The 22,930-nt window shown below is 35.1% G+C and overlaps 1 protein-coding gene across 1 annotated transcript; it reads right to left on the bottom strand.

Annotated features, from left to right (window-relative positions):
• Nucleotides 1-252: 252 nt before the first annotated feature.
• Nucleotides 253-18,079, bottom strand: LOC144252748 (HORMA domain-containing protein 2-like). The gene is made up of 6 exons (XM_077794868.1): nucleotides 18,065-18,079; nucleotides 17,380-17,406; nucleotides 12,281-12,348; nucleotides 9,639-9,790; nucleotides 9,231-9,471; nucleotides 253-373 (listed from the first exon to the last, which is right to left on the bottom strand). The coding sequence occupies exons 1-6, from the start codon at nucleotides 18,077-18,079 to the stop codon at nucleotides 253-255; spliced, it is 624 nt and encodes a 207-aa protein (XP_077650994.1).
• Nucleotides 18,080-22,930: the final 4,851 nt, after the last annotated feature.

Below are 22,930 nucleotides of genomic sequence, written 5' to 3'. Positions count from 1 at the left end.
TGAAAGGAGGGGCTGGGGCCAAAAAATTAATTCCTTCTCTGTTCAAGGCTTAGCATTTGAGCATGGCAGTGGGTGCTTGCCGGCCATGGCCACTGGAGGCTTTCCATTTTATCTGGCCACACTTTATTTTTTTCTTATAAACATTTGGACCATTGGCTTTGTTCTAGTGAAAACCCCCTTTAAGTGACCTCTGGGTTTGTGGTGAGGGGTGCTATAAGAAGATCCATTCTCCACTTCATCTTTTTGGTCTCCCTATCTTTGAGTCTCTGGATCTCGATTGATGAAAACTGTGGTGGCCACCTTCATCAGCTCACTGGCACACTTCTCAGTAAAGCCCTCTAGGATTGAAATTTTGGCAAATGGCTCTTTGAGCCTGTCCCACAAAGGCTGCATTGGTCACCTGTTGCTTGAGCCTATGCATTTCTTCACTGATGAACTTGCACTGTGGCTACTACACTTATATGTGCCCTTCCTCCCCTGGGCACCTCTGGGCAGAGAGAGGGGTGGCAGCAGCAGTGGCCTGGACATTTAGCTCTGAGTCAGTTGGGCACATTTCTTTTGATCATCGCTGCCAGTTTGATAGGGCAGAGGGGCCTTAGGAAGATGTGGGGCCGAGATAAATATTCAGGGTTATTGAGAGTGTGAGAGGGAGATGCTAGAGCAGTGGGAGGCTTATCTCGGCTGTTTGTCTGCAGATGCTTGACTTAGGCTAGGGCTCAGGGCTGGCTCCAATTCCTTCTAACTCTTGGGAACAGACAGTGTGTTTTATTCTCTCTCTCTCTCTCTTTTTCTTTTCTTTTAGACTTTCTATGAGGACTTCTTGACAACTCTTTATTTTAGACCTTCTTTGTTGGGGCCCCATCCTAGGTCTGAATAATGGGCTGCATCAGATCAGTCATGGTCCAAGGTTTCTCCATGTAGGAGGAAGTATGATTTTCCCAGCTTATGAGCTCAATGGTGGAGAAAGGCTGGCACACAAAACTGGCTTGTTTCCCCTTAGGCATTTCCCTCTGGTCAATATGGGCAAGTCCTTTGGTCCCTTGCAGGAGCATCTGGAGAGTTCTCATCTGAGTTGTGGCTCTGATATTGGGACAAATCTCCCTCCTTAATCTTGGGAGGTGAAAGAGTCTTTGGTCCTAGGAAGACTTTGGCTCTGAGGACATCTCAGAGGAAAGAATAGCTAGTATTGGGGGATTGGTGGGGTCATCATTTTTTGCCTCTGAGGACAAGGGGGCTAGGGGACAATCTGTTGTCCCAGTGGTCTCGACAAAGTTGGTCTTGGGTCCTCTTCTGGCTCACAGGAAAACTTTTCCCTTTCCTGCCTTTTTTAGTCAGGTTTTCTGTTTAGCTGCTTTCCACTGGGTCTTAGAGACCACTATGCTTCTGGCTAACATCAGCTTTGACCGTCCATCTAGACAGGCTCTCAACCAAGGGGGTTGTTTCTGTACTATCTCTTGCCAGCATTCAGTATAAGAGAAGTGGTTCAGGGTTCCAACAACAAAAGGACCTCAGCAATGACTCTACCATCTAAAGATCCTTCTGGTGGCCAGCCCTCATCTTGGGTGAGCCACTCTAATTCACAGAGTATGCAACCTTTGTGGAGTGAATCTCACCCCACAGTTACCAGGAAAACCTTCCTAAAGGTTTCTAACACACATTTCAGAAGGCTCAGTTTCCTTAGGTGCCTCCTATGTTCCACCCTGCATCAGTGTCGCACACTTAGAACAAACCACAAGACTCGCTTCGTCCATCTCCAGCCATTCCCTTCCTGGGGACTTAGGGCCCTCTTAGCCTTGCGGGTCAGTGTCAACACCCGACCTGGAGCTTTCACCTAGACGTTGGTTGGTGAAATTCCACCATAGACTGTATGAGGTGCCAAGGAACAGAGGATCAGGACTCTGCACTCGCTTCGGCCCTCGGGTTGAGTCAGAACCCTTCCCTTTATCCATCTCATTCACACACTTTCACACAGACATTGCCAGGACAGAATTTCTATACCACCCAAATTCCAACAATTCTAAACCAAACAAAAAGGGAGTCACGGGTTCCCGTCTGCTCGCTGACCCAGAACAGAGACTATTCAGGTGTCTCCCTGGGTCTGTTTCAGCTCCAACCAGTTTGAAGGGTACTAGGGACCCAACAGAGGTTGATCAAGCCTCTCTTCCACTCGCTTAGGCCTCAAAGGGGAAGTCAGGTGGCTGCAAAAACCAAAAGGACCCAGGTACTACCTGTTCAGATGGGCCGTGCTCCAAAACCCTAATTCTGGTTGCTGCTGCCTGTGGGTTCTGTTGTGCTCTGGGGTGGCCGCCCCAGGGTGCAGGATGAGTGGATCATCCTTCAGGCCAAGAGTGGCCTGGGCATGGCAAGGGGACCACTGTCCCCCATCGTCCCAGGGAAGCCAGTCCCCAGAGGCAAGAGAGGCAGAATAGCCTTCCTTATCTTCCTTATCTCCTCCTCTTTAACAAATTGTTAAAGAGATCACTCCCGTTAAATGCTGATGGAACTGAAAATTCAACCTATGGGTGAGCTTCCTAGTTCAACAACATTATACATAAACCCATGTTCAGTAAAATGAATATTTTTTTTTATATGGGGATGACATATATTCCATGGATGAATTTCAATTGGCATATATATTGCTACTTTTTAATGTGTGTGTGTGTGTATACTTTCCAGATTTTTTAATATATAAACTATATATGTCTTATTATACACTCCCTAAATTCACTCATGTTAATGTATGTGGATTTATAATCAACTTTTCACAAGATTATTCTCAGAAATATTCATTATCCTAAAATACATATATGATTCCTAGTACTGAAAACTAACTTCAGTGAATGGTCCATAAAAATCCTAATATTTCTACAGTAACATCAATGCAAGTAGATTCCTATGGAACATGATGTGTAATTTGACATTAATTTTTATTCAACATTGGTACATTACTATTTCTTCAGTTTATGTACATCATAGGATATATGCTTTCATCTTCAAGTTCACAAATTTATAGGCATTTGATTCACTTTCTATCACTTCCTGCTTCAGAACGCATGTATTCCTCCATGTTTCTTGACTGGTCTTTTCATGAGATGTCTTTCCAAACACATTATTTTTGATTTCCATAATCATTTTTGAAGCAAAACTCACACACTCTTCATGATAAACAGTAACACTAATATTACCATTAAATGTATAACTGGTTGGAATGAATGTATGTATATCAATAACAGATTTCATGTATATTTTCAGATATCAATTTAACAAATTATTTAAATTTGAAATGAGTTATATTATTTATTCACAGTATGGTCTATTCGTGCATCATCTCTATAGTCATAGACGCAGGGCACACCTACTTGTATCCCCAATACTAATTTATAGGTCTTCAAAATATTGCTCACAGAAATGGTGGAAGATATACTCATGTCACCTGATCTACATATTCATTTCATCACAGTAATATTCTTCACAAAAATGCAAAGGTCACACTTAGGATTGTACCAAAGCCTAAATTGAAGGTGAGCATGGATTACCAAAAACATCCATGTCCATGTTGCCTAATGCTTTCAAATTTCAATCCTATTGGTGACTACATATTTGTTTCTTCATAAGATTATATATTCAACCTCCCCCTGTTGTAAATGTCTAATCCTATCACTCATTTTATACTTTGCCTTATTTCCTAATGTCTGTATTGATATCTGCTTTCCTACATATATTCCCCAGTTCATCATTGTGACTGACTCTTCACATGTGCTGACATTTACATTCACTCTCTGACACCCTGTTGCAAAAGTAGTTTTGATCCAAATCCTATAATCACTCTTTTTCCTAATCCTACAGACCCTCTTACTAATCCTACCCACTATACTTTTTGACTGGATATTCTCTTCTACATTCAATAATCTGAGGTAAAATATCCTATGCCATTGTATATTGATTTATCTGACACGTATGTGCAGAACATAATTCAAATCTATGTATCCCAATGAAGGGCCCAATGCCCTTCTGTGATTCAAATCTTACCTAGATTTCTGTTTTCATACTTATATTTCATCTATATATTCTTATGAACATCACAGGTTACCAATAGCAGTATTCATCCAGCAGAATGATTCCTAACCCAATTCAAACATGTTATTAACCCTAATTATACACTATTCCCTCAATCTAACTTTACAGAAGAGCAGGTACAGAGTTGATCTTACAATACAGGAATGTAGGAGATATTACATCTGCTGAGAATCTCAAAGGTAGATGCAGAAATAATCCCTGGAGAAGATGTAGGCAGCTATAGAGGACCTGAGAGAACAAAAGTCGTCTTCCATGGCAATCAACCTGGTCAGTATGAAAGGATGTGTCTGAATCAGCCTCTCTCTTCTCAATGCAGGGAAGATGGATCAAACCAGGCCTGTGTGAATAGTTGTTCCTGGGTTCCTATGGTTTATATACCATTCTAATTTGTGAAAGTGTCACAGGAAGATGGGCCAGCCTCCATCTCATGGGACCCTTGGAGGCAACTGTTAGGACAAAGTGGTTGCCAAGGCAGTGACCTCATTCAGTTCCTTGAAGGAAGTGACCTTACCTCAATTCCTTGGTGATGGAACTTTCTGAACTTGTGATCCAGGTAGTGATGCATCCAGAGCCAGTCCCAGTCCAAGTCTCATTGTGCTCACTTGTTTGGAATAACCATGGACAGAGTCAGTCTTTCTTGGTACCTACTGATGTGACAATGGCCAAATGCTAGGAAATCTCTGAAGAGGGGACTTTCCTGAGAAAGAAGGTAGTGGCTCATCACTGGCTCCTGACAACTTCACAGACTTTGTCAAGGCGACCAGATCTGCGACAGGACAGGCCACTGCTGGGGAACATAGTATGGCCCATCAGTCAGAGGACACTCCAGGTAGTTGCAACCTAATTGGGGAAAGGCGGTGCCTTTGTAGGTATGTGTTTGAATTTGTGGTTTTGTCTCATATTCTGAGAATATGTAGGAAAGGTGGTTTGTTCAGTTTGGAGTGAATAGATTCTAGTGAGTCATTTGATCAAGGCGAGTGTTTCTATGTCTATGTATCCCACTGTGTCTGTGGTTGTAGACATTAGAAAACAGAATGCATCAAAGGATTTGTCCTGTCTAGTGGAATGCTTTCCAGCATTCTTCCTACCTAATTTTTGAATGGACTGTGGCTTGCCTTATCAATGGGCAACACCTACTATCTTCCTAAGTTCCTGTATTCTTCCTGAATTCTGGCCACTCTCCAAGATATGTACCACCTTCAAGCTCTGTGACATGGTTATGTACTGGATAGCTGAAGGGAATGCCAAGCCTCTCAAAAAACACAGAAATCAGTGTAACCATTAATGTATCAGTGGAGAAACCCTGCTTTGGGCCTTTTTCTTACCTATTGTTCTGTTGCCCTGAATTTCAGGAAGATCTTTGCCTCAGGCCACCGCTTTGAGAAGCCTGAAGAAAACAGTTTCCAAATGAAAATGAAGATGCATCACCTGTGGCTCTTTGGTTAACTGCTTTGTAAAGGGATGTGTCTGAATCAGCCTCTTGGCCCTGTGTGAGGCTGTGGCTTAGATTATCAGCACCCCATGAAACTAAATAAAGCTCCCATGTGTGCATCCAAAACAAAAATGTCCAAAAGAGCAGTCATTATGGATGAACTCTCTTGCCTTCCTCTGTAAGGTTCTGACATCCATGAAGTGAGAATAGGAATCCTTTGGGTCCAATGAGTTCTTCAAAGCCCTGCAGAGGCTAGCCCATAGGTGCTTCGGTTTTCTCATGACTTCAGTTCACATAAAGAATCTATACCCGACCATCAGTAGGCCTCAAATTTGAGAAGTGGAACAGTATTAACAGCAGGCCTGTTTGATCTCTCCTGGTTCTCAGGAAGGTTGTCCAGGCCACCCTGACTTTAGGCAAATGAGGGGCATGGGAGCTTATTTTGGTCACTGTCTTGGGCTGGGCCCTCATGGAAACTTCCAGCCAGAGATTATGATTAGTGTCTATATGGAAGAAGATGAGGACCGTGTGGGAGTGTTTTGGTTTGAATTGTGGTTATTTGTGTGGTGGTTAGAAGACATTACTGTGTAAACCTCAGCTTGAACTCTGGTGTGATTCCAGTTAGAGACTGAATTCTGAACTGACCTCAGAGAAGTATTGCCATGAATTGTGTCGGAATTTTAGGAGGCCACGCATGAGAGTCACCTTGGAAACAGAGACCTAGGCCCAGGGTGGCTTTCCACACAGCACTGCAAATATCATCCAGGATATCACATGATTTTATTCTTAAAGAGTGGCAGCCATGGTTGATAGTCAAAACACACATGGACCTCACATGGCAGACCTCAATGGGCCTGGCTTCATATGACCTTTGTGCCACTCTTTGGGAAGACTTGCCTGCGAGAGTTCTCCAGAGCTTTCAATGAAAGGAGATTCCTTACCATTTAATGGTTCCTGAATGAATTGAATCCCACAGTGCCTCCTACTTCATCCTTGATATACGGCTAGATAAATACCAGGAATTTTTTTTAAATTCCCATAACTAGGTGGCACTGGAGAACTTGGTGGAATATAAATTGGTACAATCATTTTGGAAAATAGTTTTGTGTTACCTAATGAAGTTGAAAATGTGCAAGACTATAACTCTCTGATATATTCCCTAGAGATATTCTTTCACATGTGTATCAGGAGATGTGGACATGAATGTTTCTAACAATTTAAAAGAAATAACTTCAACAAGAGTAGGATATTAACTGGGCATGGTGGCACACTCGTGTAGTCCCAACACTTAGGAAGCTGAGGCAAGATTATCACCTAAGCCCAGGATTTTGAGGCCAGCCTGGGCAACAGAATAAGACCCCATCTCAAAAATGAAATAAAACAAATGAGTAAAATATATTACAACAGTATAAATGAAAGAACAACCACACATAATGGATGAATCTCAGTTTTGATGGTCAAGATAAGGACTAAAATCATAGAAAAATACTTGGAGTATTATTGTTTTTATATAGAAATTTTAAAAGGGCCCAAATATTGGTAGATGATAAAACTAAAAAGACCAAAGGAAGGATTATAAAATAACTCAGGATGTATTTCTCTTTAGAGATACATGAAGTGCATTAATAAAGGGATACCTGGTGATTTCTAGTGGTAAATTTCTACTTCTTGGCCTGTGTGGGTATATGGATGTTTTCATTATTCTTTAAATGGTTCAGATAACTTTTGTATACTCTCTTTGATGAATTATATGTTTCAAAATACAGTAATTTTTAAAAGCAATAATGTTAAAGTTCTACATATGTACACATGTGTATAAATTTTGTATTTTCCATGAAGTAAAACAATAGGAATCTTTAGTAGAAAAAATGTCAGTAGCACTTCAGTATATTTGCATTCTCTCATGTGACTGGCTGGTTGAGAGAGAAACTAATATCAAATATAAGTTTACCATGAAAGCCAGATCTTTTTACATATAGCTTCTGTTAAATATACACTTGGAAAAGTGTCATCACCTGCCTCATTTAATCTATTACTTAAAATATACTTCTCCAGGCTGTCTTACTTAAATCTTATTTTGCAAACAAGAAATTTTTAATTTTTTAAGTATAAAAATCCATTTGAAATCTGTTCATTCTTTTATTAACCTTTATTTGTTTTTTTCTTAGCCTTTCTATGTTAGCTATATCTTCCTTGAGTAGAATCAGAGAAGAAAACTGTACCAAAATTCTAAAGCCTATTTTCATGACTGATATTGTGAAGATACTAAAAATGAAAACAAAACAAAACAACCTTGTTGTTAGTTTGGTTGTATTATTTATATTAATTCAAGTAAGACTGGGTTTGTTTCCCATGCAGTAAACATATCACTGAGTTAAAGATCTGGAAAGAACCTTCAGAAATTACCTCGTAGTCATCTTCTGTAAGTATGACTCAGATTATCTCAGTCAAATAAGTTACTATCCTAATCTTAAAATTTCTCCTGAGAATATTTTTAAAATGTGTTTGTCTCAGAACACTTTTAATACAATGTCAGCCTACAGTTAGCAGCCAGTAAACAGTAAGCCAACAGTATAGATTTACCTAGGGTACAGTGGAGTCCTAGCAGTACCCAACTCTAAAGTCTCTATGCAAAATGCAAGATAAGGGGCTCAGAGCCCTGCCTGTTCAGCTCCTTTGGCTGCAAACCCAACAGCTCCCTGGTTTTCCCCAGTGATCTAGCCCCAAAGCTTGTCTCTTCACATAAATGAGTGCTGACATTCTGTTTTCACTCTGATTTGGTTTAATCCCCAAACTTTCTTTCTTGGCTCATTCCCACTTGATTATTCCAGAAAATAAAGAGCTGATTTGTACTTGTATTTGATATGAATAGACACCTAAAATATTTGTAAGTCCTAAAAATATATCACTTATTAAAATTAGAAATATATTGGGAAATATTTTTCTCCTAATCATGGGCAATAGGCAATTTCATCTAAAAACATATTTATTTCTTAAGGCCCAGACTTTTTTTTTTTTGGTACTAGTGATTAAACCCAGGGGTGATTAACCACTGAGCCATATCCCCGGCATTTTTTTGTTGTTGTTTTTTATTTAGAGATAGGGTCTGTCTCATTGAATTGCTTAGGACCTTGCTAAGTTGCTGTGGCTGGCTTTGAACATGTGATTCTCCTGCCTCAGCCTCCATAGCTGCTGGGATTACAGCTGTGATTAACCTCATCTGTCCTGGCTAGGACTGTACTTTTTTAGAATAAAAAATCTTTGATGTCAAAACTTGTTTTGTTTCAGTTTTTATACCTGGCATGCTCCACTGGAATGTTGTTACTGTGACATGACCTGATTGCAAAGTGAAAAATGTCAGTTGTATTTAACTGAAGAATTGGAGACTCACTAAAACTTGGCCTCACTTGATTTTTTTTGTAAATTTATTGTAATTAAATAATTTTAATTTAAAAATTAATATTTATTTACTTTAAGAAAAGGAGACTTCAAATTATATAGGTAAAGCTCCTGACTTTTCCACAAACCAGCACTCTCCCTATCATTGAAAAGGATTGTTCCAGAGTTAATGCTTTTGTGTATACACATATACAAATACATATGAATATACATATATTTACTTTATTTAAAAATATTTTACTTAAATAGTGTGGTTGAATATTTCTTTCTTTTTTTAAAATTTTATAATATTTTTTTTATTGGTTGTTCACAACATTTGTACTCCTCTTCTTCATCATCACAGTCTAGACCCTGATGGGCAACTTCAGTAGTATTATTCTCCTGAAACAGATTTTTCTCCAAATCAGATACTCTGGCTGCCTCCATAGTGACTTTTATTTTCATGCTGTGAAAGCCTGTGGAGACCAATCTCACTTGCAGATTGACAGGTTCCCCATCAAACACCAAGAAGTGTGAGTTCACTCCTTCTTTAAAACCAGGCGGTTGGTAATCTTGTGGAGTCACTGCAAAATGAAAAGGGCAAAAAGCCATGAAACTTAGTTTCAATAGAAGCCAGAAAAATATTTTAAGTATAGCAACATGTATCTTTCAGATGTTTGTAAAATCCTTCTATTTACATAAAATATTAGTTTAGTACTTAAGAAGAATTGGAATAAAGGTCTACACCTACCTGAATTGTAGTAATGGAGTTTCATAGTAAGTATAACATCATTAGGAAGGGGTCCAAGGTTCTGCATCAGTATATATAATTTACGAATCAGTAGTACACTGGCTTTCTTAATATCTTTACTATTTGTTCCACTTTCAAAGCTTGTACTACTGCTATAATCACATAGAAAAAAAGGCATATTTTTCAATCATATGCAATACTGACAATATATTCCCAAAAGAACACAACTTTTGAGTATATGATCAAATAAATATAAACATCTAGACATTTTGGAGACAATTTTTAGAGTATAAATTAAAGGAACAAGTATACAATTTCAATGAATATACAAAGGACTTATAAATAATACATTCACCTAAAGCATTTGAAATATGACTTTATTTTTTTAAAATGTGCTTATTACAAGTAACCATATGTCATAATAATGAGAACACTGGATTTGGAATTAGATATCCTGGCATCTAATATAATCTCTGCTGTTAACTAGCTGAATGTCTTCAGTCAAATCATTTAGATACACTTTTTTGGTTATGTCATTTGTAAGATAAGCTTACAGACATTTCTACAACTTCCTAACCATAAAATCAGCTACTAGCTCTGTATCTATCATCTGGTTATCTCTCAAAGGCATCCCATCCTCACACTTGCAGGGATTACCCCACTGGGAATCTTAACTATTCTTCCTCTTTCCTTCATTTACACATTGCAAACCATTTTGCATACCACAGACAAAATAATAACCCTAATAGAAAAATATGCTCATATCCCATTCATGCTTAAAATGCCTCCATTAAATTAATAAACTTTAATGTCCATTTATACTCTTTAATGTCCATTTATACTCTTCTCTACTCTCACCAGCAACTACTGTCCAATTTCCTCTCAACCATGTGCATTTGCTGTTCATTCCACCTGTATTGTACTTTTCTATTTCTCTTCTAAACCCTAATGCAATGTGTCATCTTTTCAAAGAAGTCTTCTCCTATAATCCCCACAGACTCTGCACAGACTTAGGAGAACTGTTTGTCGCTCACTAAGCAGCAAGTGACTGTATCTTTCATCAATATCTTTCATTCAGTGAATATGAATGAACAAGTTGGACTAAATTACCTTCCAATTCTAAACATTTTTCTCTCTGAAATTTTCTTCTCCAATTAGTCTCATATTTGAGTAGTTTTGGGGGAAGAGCTATGATTATTAGTATAATTGCACAGTGTTGAAAAATAATCCTAAGTAATTGAACTATTGAGTTTTCCCCTAACTGATCTTTAGAGGCAGTGTAAATTTATAAAGCAAACCTTTATTAAGCTTTTCTATCAATTTCAAACAACTTAGCTTTGTCTGCCAGAATTTAACCAATTTAAACACGGTAACCTGAGTGAAGGGCTACAGCCAGGTGGCCCAGGGGATCCTCCAGGATTCATCAGTAAAATCATTCAAAACTCTGATGTAAACAAATACTACTTTTTGGCTTCTAGGAAATTCTAATATGTATTATTTTCTTGCCTCCCTAATATCTGCAAGATTTGGCCATTTTTTATTTTACTGCTTACCTCTTGGCATATGTGTCTTTATAACCAAAGAGATTAATCTGGTTGCCAGGGATACTTATATTTGAGTTTTAGAGAGTAAAAACAACAGCTTTATGTGAGAAAATATGTGTAAATGTGAATATAATCTGTAAAGTGCTATACAAACGTTAGCTAGTGATAATTAAAATTTTAACTCTCATTTTTGGAACTTTGTTCTCACATTTGAATATTGCCTAAAAGTTTTATAAATGATAGAATAATTAAGGAAGTGAGTATTAGAGAGAAATCATCAAGCCCCAGAGAGCTAATAATAGAGAAAAGGGAGAATTCTGCCACATTTCTCTTAAATTCATTCCTGTCAGAGATATCCACCTCTCTTACTTGGAGCACTCTACTACCTGGGGCTTTTCACTATCATTTTCATCTTCCACTTCGATTGTATCAGTAAATCTTTAGCTCTATCTACCTCCTGGATAATCTGAAGCCAAAAAACTACTGAAAGAAGAATAAATATTTCTCCTCAACAAACATCTTCATCTGCATTGGGCCCTTCTGAACTACTATTTAATCCACTAGTGTGCTATTTAATGCACTAAATGTGTTTAAAACTTGGAGTTTTAGATTTGCTAGGACAATAAGGTGTTTTCCAGTCTTTTACATACAGAGAAGCACATAGAAAATGCTATTTGTCCATCATGGTGGGGTAGGCAGATGACAAAAGTTATGCAGGTAGGCAAACAGTCCAGGGTTTTTTATCTAACCCTGGCCCCAACTGACTATATAGAATGTGTAAAAGATCAATATCTCAATATAGCAGTTGAGAAACATTGGGTTAGTAGCTAGACAGGGCCTTATGGAGTTCTTCAATCAACATTTTGCAGACAGCCTTGTTAATATAATGGTGATGCTTATCATGTCCTCTACTCTCATCAATTAAATCCATGGATTTCAGAAATTTAATTATTATAGTTCATTTTTATAATAGTGAAGTTTTATGGGAGTTATGGAAAAATGATAAAAAAAGTATAAAACTTTTTTCTGGCTTATAAAAATTTATGTTTATCTCACTTCTATATACTTTATCAGGTTCATTAAATAATTAGATTCTACCTGTCAAAATCCATAGTGGCTCCTTCTTTTGTATATTTGAATTTGAACTGGTATATCTCAGTCACTTTCTAGAAAAACCAAAGGTTATAAAGAAATTAATTTAAAAAAGAAATCCAGAATTTTACCTGATAATAAGGCACATTTTCATTGTATACCTACCATGCTTCCTATATACCTGTTTATTCCACAGTATTATATTATTTAGGAGTAATATTTCCAGATATTAAGATACTTTTTCTCCAAAAGTGAGTTAGATGATAAATGCTTCCATTATAATTGAAGTTGGAAAAACTAAGGCACAGTCAAGTATCTCACCCATTAGGTTCTGACAGGGGAATCAGTTGAGAAACTATTCTTCACATAATACGTATTTTAGTGAATGTCTGTTTTGTATCAAGCATTGGAGTCACAGTGATGAACAATATTTTGGTCCCTGTTGTTCTTGAATTTACAGTCTGCTCAGGAGATAATCAATAAATAATTTCACATAGTACAATTGCTGTGAACAATATGAAGCAGATGCTGTGATGGAAAGAAGATGAAGGGAGAAAAGTGCTGATTTGGCTTGAAAGGGCCAAGGAAAGCAACCCCAAAGAGGTGATATTTGAGTTGAACCTCAAGATTGAGGATATTACTGCTATCTGCTCTTCTGTTAAGAAAGCTAGAAATACCAAGGGACAGATTTCAGAACACACAGAAGTGCCCCTCATTCATCTGGTTGAATATTTAATCCTTGATAATGTGGGGATGAAAATGTTAGATTGATCAGAAAAAGTCTCAGTGCTTCTATTACTTTTCTCTACTCTGAAGTTTAGTCTTCTGGTTCTGCAGATCTTACTCCTTAATATACACCTTAATCACAGGTGACCATGTACTGGGAAAACTTTCTCATGTTGGTTAAACTCTAAAGTGAGAGATTTATCATGGAGTTAATTTCAATACAAGTATTTTTTTCTAACTAGACAACCTACTAGAGAAATGAAAGTTCAGAAGGCTGCTTATGGCAACATTAGGAGAGATGGGTGAGATTAGAAGCATCTACAGCTGCCTAACAGCAACAGGTTCACTCTGGACAGGCTAGATACACACAGTATCTTCTCTTAACCAATGCTGGATGTAATTGCCCTGTCAAACAATGCCTACAGCCTGCCTGCCCATGTTTCTGAGTCAACTATAGCTATTTAACGTTGTGAGCTTTTATTTTTTAAATGAAAGAAATCTTTCAGTAGCTGATAATTTTACTTGCATTTTATTATTTGATCACTGAACCAATAAGTTTCACATTTATAATTGTTTTATAGAAGATGCTAATTCTTTTAACTTGAAACTAATTTATCAAAGAAGGTATATTATAACTCACAAAATGTTCTCCCACTTTTCAGGCTGTATTGCCTGACAAAGGTGATATTTAAATTGATCATCAATTGTTTCTATCAATCATGCTGATCACATTCATATAGACCAAAGCAACAGCAACACATGAAGCCTCTTCTCCCTCCACTTTCCAATCCATTGGTAAGACTTTTCAGGACTATCTTCAAAGTGAATTGCAAGACCATCTAATATTCATTCTTTATTCTATAGCCCAAAAGATCATGCAATACCGTTGTGTAAACCCCTCTAACTAATGGCATCCCATTGCCCTGACAACATTTAATTTATGAATTATTTTGGTCAATAAGACATTACTCATCTGTCCCCTACCTATTTCTCCTGCACTTTCCCTCCCATTCACTAAGTGATAGGATCATGGCACCTTTTTTTTTTTCATAAACATCCAAGATTCCTTCCCATCTTAGGGCCTTTGTATAGTTATGCTCTGGGACATGCTATATCCGGTTAATGATAATATTTGGCCACTGCCCAAAATGCTGTAGCCATGAAGTAGATTTCAGTAGCCCTCCCTACTCTGAAGTACATATTATTATTCTCATTACTGAAGAAGCTGGTTAAGTGGTAGAGCTGAGATTTGACTCTAGTACCTGTAATGTTAATTAGCATATTATTCTACCTGTTATATTCCATTACCTCTCATAGACCTGCAAAGGCTGACTCCTTCTGGTCATTCATTCTCAGCTAAAATAGTGGTCTGGCAGAAAGGCTTTCTATGAACTGCCAATCTAAAAAATCGATTCAATTCTTCCTTTTCCATCTCTACCTCAGCATTCTTTAGTAAACTACATTTAAAATCTTTTTTTCATACACAGTATTATGACTATCTGAAAGTTTTTGCTAAATTTTGCTTACTTATTCATTATTTATCCCCCACATAAGAATGTAAAGCTTCAAGAGGGCAGGGACCTTATTTATTCCATTTACTTTCATGTTTTTGTAGCTTGAATAATGCTAAGCACATAAAATGAGCCTAATTCATATATAATATGTATATATCCTCTCTCTCTCTCTCTCTCTCTCTCTCTCTCTCTCTCACACACACACACACACACACACACACAAACAAACACACACACACATTTGGCACTTAATCATTGAGTCACATCCCCAGCCTTTTTTACATTTTTTTTTATTTTGAGACAGGGTCTTGGTAAGTTCCTGATGCTGGCTTTTAATTTGTGATCCTTCTGCCTTAACCACCCAAGCTGCTGGGATCACAGGTATGTTCCACCATGTCCAGCCCCAATTTATGTTTGCTGAGTGAATAAATATTTAGCCCAGAGTTCATGCTCAGTTAGGGTTTCATCTTATAAACATTTTATAAAAAAACAAAATTTCTGAGAGCATAATGTGGTTAGAAACAGGGACCACCTATAGTTCAGTTCCTGAAGGAGACTATTATAATTGGACATTGACTACCTCTAATAAGCACAGAGGAATAGATAATAATATCATAATATCTGTATTCTTACAATATTCATATATACTAATTCTTTATGTCATAAATTAAAACTTTATTTAACATATTTACATACAGCTTACATATCTTATTAATACCCACCATACTTTTTGTAGTATGTGTCTATGAAAAGCTATCATTCTTTACTATTTCAGCTGCCTTTGTCAATTTCTCTTTCAAAAGACAGAGCAAGCAGAACAAAACTTAATGTGCAGAAATGCCAGAACTTTGTGCAGTACCCCAAACTTTGTTGGCCTTTGAACTAGGGAAGCACAATTTGTCTTAAGTCAAAGTCTTTCACTGTTGTATCATAACATACTTGTCATAAGAGTCCTGCAAATTTAAATTGATGTGTAAAGTATATTTTTGCTGCTTTAGTTAAATATTAACATTGTTATTGTTTCTGATATTTTGTCTAGGGAAGGATATATTTCTAGGGATATGACTCAAATGTTTGGCACAATATAAGATAAATGCCAAAGACTGTGTAAGTGAGAATGTTGTTTTGTGAGTACATAAAAGAATATGATCACGGAACTAAACAGTAGTATCAGTGACATAATGCTAAACAGCAAGTAAAACAATGTAATCTTGTGGAGGAATGCTTTTAGGCACTATGAATATTGTTATGCTATAGTAGTAGTTATACTATAATTATTGCTGACTCTGTTATTCTTTTGAGTTTTTTTTAATATCCTCAAGGAACCATCAAATCTTTTAGTAATCAGAAGGGTGCCTTGAACATCTAGTAGTTAGGGATCATCACTATAGGGAATAATTTACAAATATTCAAGATATTTTCTTGGGTCATAAGTGATAGCTTAGAACTCTCCATATAATAAGTTTTTGTTTTATATCCTCATTGTTGTATGTGCTAGCATTGAAACGTATTTAACCGTTTTTTTTTCCATTCTGTAAGATTTTTCTGTATTTAAGGGTAAGTTAGTCAGCATTTCACTACTCACCAAATTACGGATTTATCACTAGGAGTTTTACATTCATAAGAAAATATGATAAATGCTGTACCAAGAAAATAACCAATTAACAATTTATCAGAAAGTTGTAGTTTAGAAAACTTCTGTTTAAACCTAAGAAAAAAGGACAACAAGAGACAAAGGCAGATAGGGTTGTAGCTCAGTGGCAGAGAACTTTCTTAGCATGTGTGAGACACTGGGTTTCATACTTAGCACCACAAAAAAATAAATAAAATAAAGGCATTCTGTTCATCTACAACTTCAAAAAAAAAAAAAAGAAGGAAAGATAAAACTAGTTTGGACATTGAGAAATGGTGATCCATTTGTATTCAAAGTTTGCTTCCCCTTTGCTTACATAATTATTCATAATTTGCAGAGAGAATTTTAAGAGTTAAAAACAATTTTGTCTTGAATATGAGCAGTTAGACAAAATACATTGGCTAAGATAAGAAAAACTGAAAGCAAGGAAAAAGTAAAGAAAGCTAGGAAGTAGATGAAGAGAACAGAAAAAAAGGAGAGAACAGAGGGCTTCTCCTTCCAACTCACTACTACAGCCACAGAAGCCAAAGGGGCAAAAGTAACTATTACGTGTCTAGGACTATAATATTCACTATGGAAGATAGAAAACAAGACAATAACCTTGTTCTCAAGAATTCACTGTCTGCTTGGGAAAATAATCTGCATGAGTCAATTGAGAGTGTTAAATTGTGGGGTTCTTCTGGAAAATAAATTTACAGAAGAAGTTAGTTTAGACAATCTAGCCAAAGAGGCTTTTATGAAAGATTTGAATTTAAGTTGGCCTTGAGGGTAAGTAGCAATCACTAAGGAAAAGAAAGAAACAGATAGAGAAGTAAAGAGGTAAAAATTCTGAAACTCTGTAAAGGTCAAAATGGGAGAATTTTGTTGGCAAAAATAGTTTAGAATTATGCCATGACTGGTTTATTTTACTAAAAGACCATAAGCAATTTTAAGAATCAGTTAAAATAAATAAAATGTGTTTTTTATATATTTATATATCAAGAGAGTCTTTTAGTGTTAATATGTTATAGAAGAGGCCCAGTTCTACTCAATGCCTTTAAAAAAAATACCCCTAGGTAATATTTGAAAATCTCATACTAAAGTATTGGTCACATTTATAAGAAAAAATGTTGAAAGAGCTCACTCTTACTGTTCAAATAGTAGTGGAGCAACATAGTCTATAGTCTCAACTCAGGTAAACATACTTAAATACAATACACATATACTATCCACCTATACATTTGTCTTCTTACCTCAGGTTTCTTTGGATTTGTGTAAAGCTTTTAAAGGAAAAATAAACAGCATATAATTTCTGAAATTTACTAGATTACTCCTCACAGAATACATTTTTTACATAAAGAGGACAATTTGTACTCTATTGAGTACTGTATTGATACATATTTCAAGCTGGAGATAGGATAAGCTCTTGTTTTGTGAATATGGATCCATTACAATACTTTATGAACACTGACTATTAAGGAAATTCCATAAAAGTAATATAAGGTATTTATACCTACTGTTAATGAGCTACAATAAATTTTAAATAATTGGCATGTTTTAAATGTTTAAACAAATTATATATCTAAGAATCTTAATGGCATATTCTCATTTTTTTAAACTACATATGCCATGTGATAATCAGGAGTATATAAAACTTCAAAAGAGTCTATAAAATTTCAAAAACAAAAAACTTTGAGCCTGTAAAGTAACTTTAAAACTATAAAAATCCTGATAGCCAACAGATGAAGAAGATAGTATATCCCATATGTTTCCTCATGTCTATAATCTACAAAATATATAATAAATGTTTTAATAAAACTTCTGATGAACTATTTTTTAAAATTCCAAAATGTAATAATATGGATAAAAAAAGGAAGAGGGAGAATACAAAAGTCAAGGAAGTAGAGACAGAGGTTTAGTCTTTAAGTGTGTACTTACTCTAAGTACTGCCATATGTAGCTTCAAGAAAAAAAAAACTTTGTTAGAATATAATTATATCTATATCATTGTTATTTTCAACAAAAGCTAATTAAAATATTATTTTAGAGAAAGTAAAGGAAAGGATCCAAGGGGAGGTAAAAGGAGATGGAAAGGGGAAATATTGAGGAATGATATTGGCCAAGTTAATATTGTTGTGTTATATGTATGTATAACATACATTTATGTTCAACTATAATGCACAAATAAAAATATGGAAAAGATAGCATTTCAGTCATATTACAAATATTTAGGTAGAAAAAAATTATTCAAAATTCAGATAAAGGAGTACTAATTATTCATTCATTCAAATAGTACCTATTACATACCCACGACTGCTGGAAAGAAAAGGGATACAAAAAAAAAAATGGTAACAATCCTACTCTCAAGAAGTTACACTTGAATTTTGGAGGCAATAAATGCATAAATGCATCAAGAAATATGAAATAATTCCTTGTTTCTAAAAATTAAAGACACCCCAAGTATCTTTTTAAAAAAAAGGATCTCTTTTGAAACTTATCTCCTAGAATAAAAATCTAAGGCTGATGTCTATAAAACTCTTGCCTCTCTATATATACACACTACTATTAAGAGATTCTCTCTGATTTATAGAATAGAATATATAGACATAGATAGAAATAATCAAGCTTTTTTTTTTTTTTTTTTTTTTTTTTTTTTTGTTAAGCCTAGAATTCAAATCGGAAAATTTTAGGAGTGCAAATAACTAAAACTTTAGTGACACCCTGTGGTTATTTTGGTTACTGCATATAATTGATTGGCATGTATTAGAATCTTTGTGTTGCTTGAAAATGGAAATTAGAGCAATGCTTTGGGAAGGCAGATAGGTATAATACAGGTCTTGCAGGTCATGTGAAGGACTCTGAGCTTTATTTTAAAAGCCCTGGATATTGTTTAGGTAAAAGAATTACATAATCAGATTCAGGTTTCTGAAAGAATGTAATGGGGACAGGGATTTGCAATGGTTGGGAACTGAGAATGGGAGTAAAGAGATAAATATATAATATTTTTTATAATAATTATATAAAAATTTACATAATTACATGAATAATTCAAGCACAGTATACATACAGCACAAGGAAAACAATGTAAAAAGCACCCAATATTTCATAATTGTAAATAATCATCTACTAGCACATATTCTAGGAATCTCTAGGTAATCCAACTTGACTTTACTTAAACTACTTTAAAAATCTTTTTTCCTACAAGCACAAAAATCACCTGAGAGAAGTTATAAAATATCAACAACTGAAAAATAATGTGAATACTATTTATCTAAGAGCTTAAGTCAATTTCTGAAACAATTTGCATCAGTTATACACATAACCATTTAGTATAACAAATGCATCAAACTAGTTAAGATATTTTTGTACATTACGTGTTATTTTAGTACATAGAATGTTAGATTTATCTTACTTAAGGAGTAACTCACTAGTACACTGTGACCCCCCCTGGAGAGGAGGAATCACATCTTCATCTCATTTGTATATCATCTCATTTGTATCCAGTGTCTAGGCACAATGTCTGGTACAGATTAAACAGTCAAGGATAAAGAGTGAAGGCATAAATGGTCAACATCTACATAGAGTATATTATGTGCCAGGCATTGTTCTAAATATTTCAGATCAGTGTTCCTCAAAGTATGTTCCTAGAGCAGCAGTGAGAGCATCACCTCAAATTTGTCTAAAATACAAATTCTCACATCAGAAATTTGGGGATGGGGCTTGGCAATCTGTGTTTTAACAAGCCCTCCAGATGATTCAGATATGAACTAAAGTTTGAGAACTATTGTTTTCAATTATTAACTCACTGAATTCTTAGTTCTTAGATAACCCTAAAAAGTAGGTTCTATTATTATTCCCATTATATATGTAGTACTAAGAGGCAGGTTACTAGACCAAAGTCACACAGGTATTAAGTGATAAAACTGGGATTCACTTAAGACTGTTTGATTCTGAAATTCTAGTTCTTAAATATATTGTATGGCCCTTTAATGATGAACACCCAGAAGATGTTGCTAAATGAATAGATGAAGGAGAATGCTCTTTAGTATGCCAGTGATGACCTCCTTTTTTAAACCTGTCCAAAAACTCAGGGTCTCAAAAGTTCAAAAGTCTTTCAAAATTTCCCCTTATGTCCTTATGGAGTACAACATTTCCTTTTCAATTCCTCATACTGCAGCTGATTAGTAGCTCTCCTTTGACATCTATCACTTTTTTTTCTTTTCAATATTGGACTGAACTTAGGGATGCTCTGCAACTGAGCTACATTACAAGCCCTTTTTTAATTTTGGGACAGGATCTTAATAAGTTGTTCAGGCTGGCCTTCCAACTTGTGATCTTCCTATCTCAGTCTCCCAAGTAGCTGGGATTACAGGCATGTACCATCACACCCAACTTGGCACTCATCATTTTCTTTTTTCTTTTCTTTTTTTAAAATTTTTAATTGTAGATTGACACAATATTTTTATTTATTTATTTTTATGTGGTGCTGAGGATTGAGCCCAGTGCCTCACATGTTAGGCAAGCACTCTACCACCAAGCCACAACCCCAGTCCCACCATGCATAATTTTCTGAGTCTTATAATTACTTATACTTGTTATACGGGTGATAGTCAAAAAATCGATATATATATATATATATCCATATTTTTAAATAAAAATATAAAACTGATATGAAAAAAAATCAATATTTGAAGTCCAATATGACACAAGAATTGACCAATCAGAAGGGATGCTGACTTAGTCTAGAGCTGGACTTGTAGACACAACTTTTGGACTACAGATGTTAATCCTTAGTTGCTGGATTTGAGAAAAGTCTAGACAGAAAAAAAATGGTGGGGCAACAGGAAGGAAGTTGGTGAAGGTTCACATGGGGCCTAGGAAAAGCAGAGATTTATCATAAAATACAGAGTACAACCAACATTTTCTCAGCAGGTAGAGCTGGGCCAGTATGTAACCATTGATCATTAGCCCTGCATATAAGTAGTGTTCATCTTCTACTGTGGCAATTTGGACCACATGAAAAAAAAAAAGAGTCAAAAATATTGCCAAGTACAGAAGTAGTTTACCCTTTCCCTGCTTTTAAATATTTTGAATTGATAACCATTATACCTTTCCTATTTAATTATTTTTAAATCTCCCAACATCTTTTAAATGCTTTTAGAACTTTAAGCAATTCTAAGGCAGTGGAACAACTTTTTTTTTCTCTCATAATGTTTATTACACTGAGGTACAAATGATAACAAACAAATCTTGATGTTTTTCTTAATACAAGTTTATTTTCTTTTGAAAACAAATCAGTATTTTAAAATAATCTTAAAGTATTATTGAAGAATACAACAAATTTCTAGAAAAAAAAATTTAAAGAAAGAAATGGTTTTAAGGAAATGATAATACTAAATCAAATCTAATGGGCAATTTCAGCTATTATAAAAATTTGTTCAATTTTTGAAATTTCAGTTACCATTTGATAATGTGCAGTGACCCAGGACATTTTTGTCTTCTCAAAAAATTTTTAAACTGAGATCTATAAAAATGGAAACAGTCTATTTTCATCTTCTGAGTACAGTACTGAGAATTTCCATGCTAGGATTTTTCCATTATTTTAGTTAAATAACTTATTTAATTTTATGGCCTATAAAACATTTTGAATCTCCAAATATCATTTTAAAAATAAATCCTATTTTGATAATTATATTAGTCCCAATTTGATGACAGTTTAGCAGTCTTTCATGTTTTCAACACAGAAAAACTAGATTGCAAAATTAATTTGTTACTTCTTCTTTTCAATTTTAAGTAATCATAGTATTGAGATTAACTCTATTTACTAATTTAAAACATACACCTCAATCTCATTTCTCTCCATCTCACTTAATAAAAAATGAAAAATATTTGCATGGATTATTCTCAAGATTCTTTTCTTCCCTAAATACTTGGGTTTCAGATGGAAATAATGTTTGGTAATAAAGCAAGTGTTTAGGGAAGAAAATAAATATCATATTAAAAGTGTCTTGATTAAGATCAGTCAAAAGTCAATCACTGATTTGTTATAATTTTGTATGAGTCAATTACCTTTTCATATTGTTTTCCTACCCTAAAATAGACATCATCTCTTCTTCAATTGAAGGATATGAAAATCATTCCAGGTTGGCATAACATTTAAAAATTATTAGAAAGAAAATGACATAGGAGAATTGAGCATTTTAATAATGTGGGTTACTTTAAGTACAAATGGTGAGAAGGAGACAAAATTTCTACTATAACTGTCAAAGGAATGGTTTTACCCCCATGTCTAGGATAGTGACTGACATATAGTAAGTGCTTAATTACCTAAAATATGTCCTTCACAATTCCATATTATAAATACGAGGAGAAACAGTAATGAGATGCTATATATAAACATTCACTACTACAGATTTATATACCATATTTTTTAAAAAAATATCATATAATACAAGTTATCATGATCACAATATCATGCTGATATTTTTACAGTACATCTGCATTTCACTGATGCTTCCATAGAGAATTGAATACTACTTAAAAATTCAATTGGGATGAGGCTAAGTTATGCCATAAAATATGAATGTGAGAGAGTTAAATTTAGATTTAAAAAATAACCTCTTAACAAGGAAACTTGTGGCTCTATTAATTTTCCAAATGACAGTTCCCATTTTAATAACAAACCAAAAAAGATTCAAATTCCAGCTTTTAAAAAAAAGACACTAATATTTTGAAAAACTGAAGAATCCCAGGTACATTTTTTTTAATATGAAGGAAAGAAAGGAGCCAGAAATAGCTTATGATA

This window comes from Urocitellus parryii, unplaced genomic scaffold (genome assembly GCF_045843805.1).
Source record: "Urocitellus parryii isolate mUroPar1 unplaced genomic scaffold, mUroPar1.hap1 Scaffold_553, whole genome shotgun sequence".
In the NCBI taxonomy this organism is placed as follows: domain Eukaryota; kingdom Metazoa; phylum Chordata; class Mammalia; order Rodentia; family Sciuridae; genus Urocitellus; species Urocitellus parryii.
The sequence above is the reverse complement of the archived record's forward strand: the minus strand, read 5'-3'. Positions and strand labels throughout refer to the sequence as shown.